This window comes from Scomber scombrus, chromosome 24 (genome assembly GCF_963691925.1).
Source record: "Scomber scombrus chromosome 24, fScoSco1.1, whole genome shotgun sequence".
Classification (NCBI taxonomy): domain Eukaryota; kingdom Metazoa; phylum Chordata; class Actinopteri; order Scombriformes; family Scombridae; genus Scomber; species Scomber scombrus.
Genome location: NC_084993.1, coordinates 206213 through 210452, shown reverse-complemented (window position 1 = coordinate 210452; position 4240 = coordinate 206213). Strand labels below are relative to the sequence as shown.

General features: G+C 49.6%; 1 protein-coding gene and 1 pseudogene across 1 annotated transcript in view; both read left to right on the top strand.

Annotated features, from left to right (window-relative positions):
- Positions 1 to 4240, top strand: part of LOC133976639 (uncharacterized) — an 86181-nt pseudogene that overhangs the window by 44773 nt on the left and 37168 nt on the right.
- cdk15 (cyclin-dependent kinase 15) overlaps positions 1 to 4240 on the top strand; it is a 13263-nt gene that overhangs the window by 6964 nt on the left and 2059 nt on the right. Inside the window, 1 exon segment of the mRNA XM_062414750.1 lies at positions 4052 to 4100. Coding sequence (XP_062270734.1) covers positions 4052 to 4100 — 49 coding nt within the window.

The window sequence follows — 4240 nt, the reverse complement described above, 5'->3', positions numbered from 1 at the left end:
CCAACACGTCCAACCCATCCAACCCATCCAACACGTCCAACACGTCCAACACGTCCAACACATCCAACACGTCCAACACGTCCAACACGTCCTACACGCCCAACACGTCCAACACGCCCAACACGTCCAACACATCCAACACATCCAACACATCCAACACGTCCAACACATCAAACACATCCAACACGTCCAACACGCCCAACACGTCCAACACGTCCAACACGTCCAACACGTCCAACACGCCCAACACATCCAACACATCCAACACATCAAACACATCCAACACGTCCAACACGCCCAACACGTCCAACCCATCCAACCCATCCAACACATCCAACACGTCCAACACGTCCAACACATCCAACACATCCAACACATCCAACACATCCAACACGTCCAACACGTCCAACCCATCCAACACATCCAACACGTCCAACACGTCCAACACGTCCAACACATCCAACACATCCAACCCATCCAACACATCCAACACGTCCAACACGTCCAACACGCCCAACACGTCCAACCCATCCAACACATCCAACACGTCCAACCCATCCAACACATCCAACACGTCCAACCCATCCAACACGTCCAACACGTCCAACACGTCCAACACGTCCAACACGTCCAACACGTCCAACACATCCAACACGTCCAACACGTCCAACCCATCCAACACATCCAACACATCCAACACGTCCAACACGCCCAACACGTCCAACCCATCCAACCCATCCAACACGTCCAACACGTCCAACACGTCCAACCCATCCAACACGCCCAACACGTCCAACACGCCCAACACGTCCAACCCATCCAACCCATCCAACACGTCCAACACGTCCAACACGTCCAACACATCCAACACGTCCAACACGTCCAACACGTCCAACACGCCCAACACGTCCAACACGCCCAACACGTCCAACACGCCCAACACGTCCAACCCATCCAACACATCAAACACATCCAACACGTCCAACACGCCCAACACGTCCAACACGTCCAACACGTCCAACACGTCCAACACGTCCAACACGCCCAACACGTCCAACCCATCCAACCCATCCAACCCATCCAACACATCCAACCCATCCAACACGTCCAACACGTCCAACCCATCCAACCCGTCCAACACGTCCAACCCATCCAACCCATCCAACACATCCAACACGTCCAACACGTCCAACACATCCAACACATCCAACACATCCAACACGTCCAACACGTCCAACCCATCCAACACATCCAACACGTCCAACACGTCCAACACGTCCAACACATCCAACACATCCAACCCATCCAACACATCCAACACGTCCAACACGTCCAACACGCCCAACACGTCCAACCCATCCAACACATCCAACACGTCCAACCCATCCAACACGTCCAACACGTCCAACACGTCCAACACGTCCAACACATCCAACACGTCCAACACGTCCAACCCATCCAACACATCCAACACATCCAACACGTCCAACACGTCCAACACATCCAACACGTCCAACACGTCCAACACATCCAACACGTCCAACACGTCCAACCCATCCAACACGTCCAACACATCCAACACGTCCAACACATCCAACACATCCAACCCATCCAACACGTCCAACACGTCCAACACGTCCAACACATCCAACACATCCAACCCATCCAACCCATCCAACACGTCCAACCCATCCAACACATCCAACACATCCAACCCATCCAACACGTCCAACACATCCAACCCATCCAACCCATCCAACACGTCCAACACATCCAACACGTCCAACACATCCAACCCATCCAACACATCCAACACATCCAACCCATCCAACACGTCCAACACGTCCAACCCATCCAACCCATCCAACACGTCCAACCCATCCAACACATCCAACACGTCCAACACGTCCAACACATCCAACCCATCCAACCCATCCAACACATCCAACCCATCCAACCCATCCAACACGTCCAACCCATCCAACACATCCAACACATCCAACCCATCCAACACGTCCAACACGTCCAACCCATCCAACCCATCCAACACGTCCAACCCATCCAACACATCCAACACGTCCAACACGTCCAACACGTCCAACACATCCAACACGTCCAACACGTCCAACACATCCAACACATCCAACCCATCCAACACGTCCAACACGTCCAACCCATCCAACCCATCCAACACGTCCAACCCATCCAACACATCCAACACGTCCAACACGTCCAACACATCCAACCCATCCAACACGTCCAACACGTCCAACACGTCCAACACATCCAACACATCCAACACGTCCAACACGTCCAACACATCCAACACATCCAACACATCCAACCCGTCCAACACGTCCAACACGTCCAACACATCCAACCCATCCAACACGTCCAACACGTCCAACACGTCCAACACGTCCAACCCATCCAACACGTCCAACACGTCCAACACATCCAACCCATCCAACACGTCCAACACGTCCAACACGTCCAACACGTCCAACACATCCAACACGTCCAACACGTCCAACACATCCAACACATCCAACACGTCCAACACATCCAACACGTCCAACACATCCAACACATCCAACACGTCCAACACATCCAACACATCCAACACATCCAACACATCCAACCCATCCAACACGTCCAACACGTCCAACACATCCAACCCATCCAACACGTCCAACACGTCCAACACGTCCAACACGTCCAACCCATCCAACACGTCCAACACGTCCAACCCATCCAACACGTCCAACCCATCCAACCCGTCCAACACGTCCAACACGTCCAACACGTCCAACACATCCAACACGTCCAACACGTCCAACACATCCAACACGTCCAACACATCCAACCCATCCAACACGTCCAACACATCCAACACGTCCAACACGTCCAACACATCCAACACATCCAACACGTCCAACACGTCCAACCCATCCAACACGTCCAACACATCCAACCCATCCAACACGTCCAACACGTCCAACACATCCAACACGTCCAACACGTCCAACACGTCCAACACGTCCAACACGTCCAACACGTCCAACACGTCCAACACGTCCAACACGTCCAACACATCCAACCCATCCAACACATCCAACACATCCAACACGTCCAACACGTCCAACACCTCCAACACGTCCAATTGACAAATTTGACCCGGGAGGACGACAGGAGGGTAAATGAGGCTTATTGACCGTCATTTCCAAACATTATGTTTACAACTAGAAGTAATAAGTTGGGATGAAGTTGGATTAATAGGTCTGACCTGTGTTCATCATTTATACTTCATGCTCATTTTAAACCAGGAGGATAGAAGCTGCAGGTCGATGAGAGAACAGGAGGGTTAAACCGGTTTAATGATGAAGCTTCAATTAGTAAAATACTCATCAAGTATTTATCAGCCTCAGTCTGAGCATCCAATTCATTGAAAAACCGTTTCTAAGCATTTATGAATTTCCCGCCAGTATGATGTAATTTTGGGTCGTTTGCCAACAGCTGCTTCATCTCTTCTGTGCAGCAGTGATGAAGAACTTTATAATGTTTCCACCCAAATTCCCTCCGTCTCTACTTCCTGTTACACATTCCTTCATTTTGTTCTCCAGCTGCAGGTTAACATTCATTTATCTGTATTTATATTAATGTTGCATTCTTCACATTTCATATAAATCCGTCTGAATGTTTCTGAAGACTGAAACTTTCATTAACCTCGTTACATTTACTTTATTCTGCTGAACTTTGACCCGTCGTCCTCCATCGTGCACCTAGTGGCAGCCAGAGGTATTACAGCTTTTAGTTTAGTTTGAGTTTAACAAGTGATGAAGTAGTTTGAGTCTCAGAGTTCAGTTCACTTTAACCAGATCCAGACGGATATAAAACATCATCTAACGTTTTAGAAACAAGCTTCAACATTCTTAATCAGGACGATGTTGAGACTTTATTATCTTTGGTGTAAATGTGATGAATGAATGTGTTACACAGTAAAATAAATACTTCAGCGTCTCAGAGGTTAAATCTGAACCTTCCTTCACAGACTGGTTCCTTCACTCTGAGCCGAAGCAGCTTCGCAGCGTTTGGAAAAGGTACGAAAACCAAAACGCATCAATTTAACCTTCCTGTCGTCCTCCCTCGTCTGTTTTCACTGTTCCTTCTTTCCTTCCTTCCTTCTGTCTTTCCTTCCTTCCTTCTCTCTTTCCTCCCTTCCTTCCTTCCATCTGTCTTT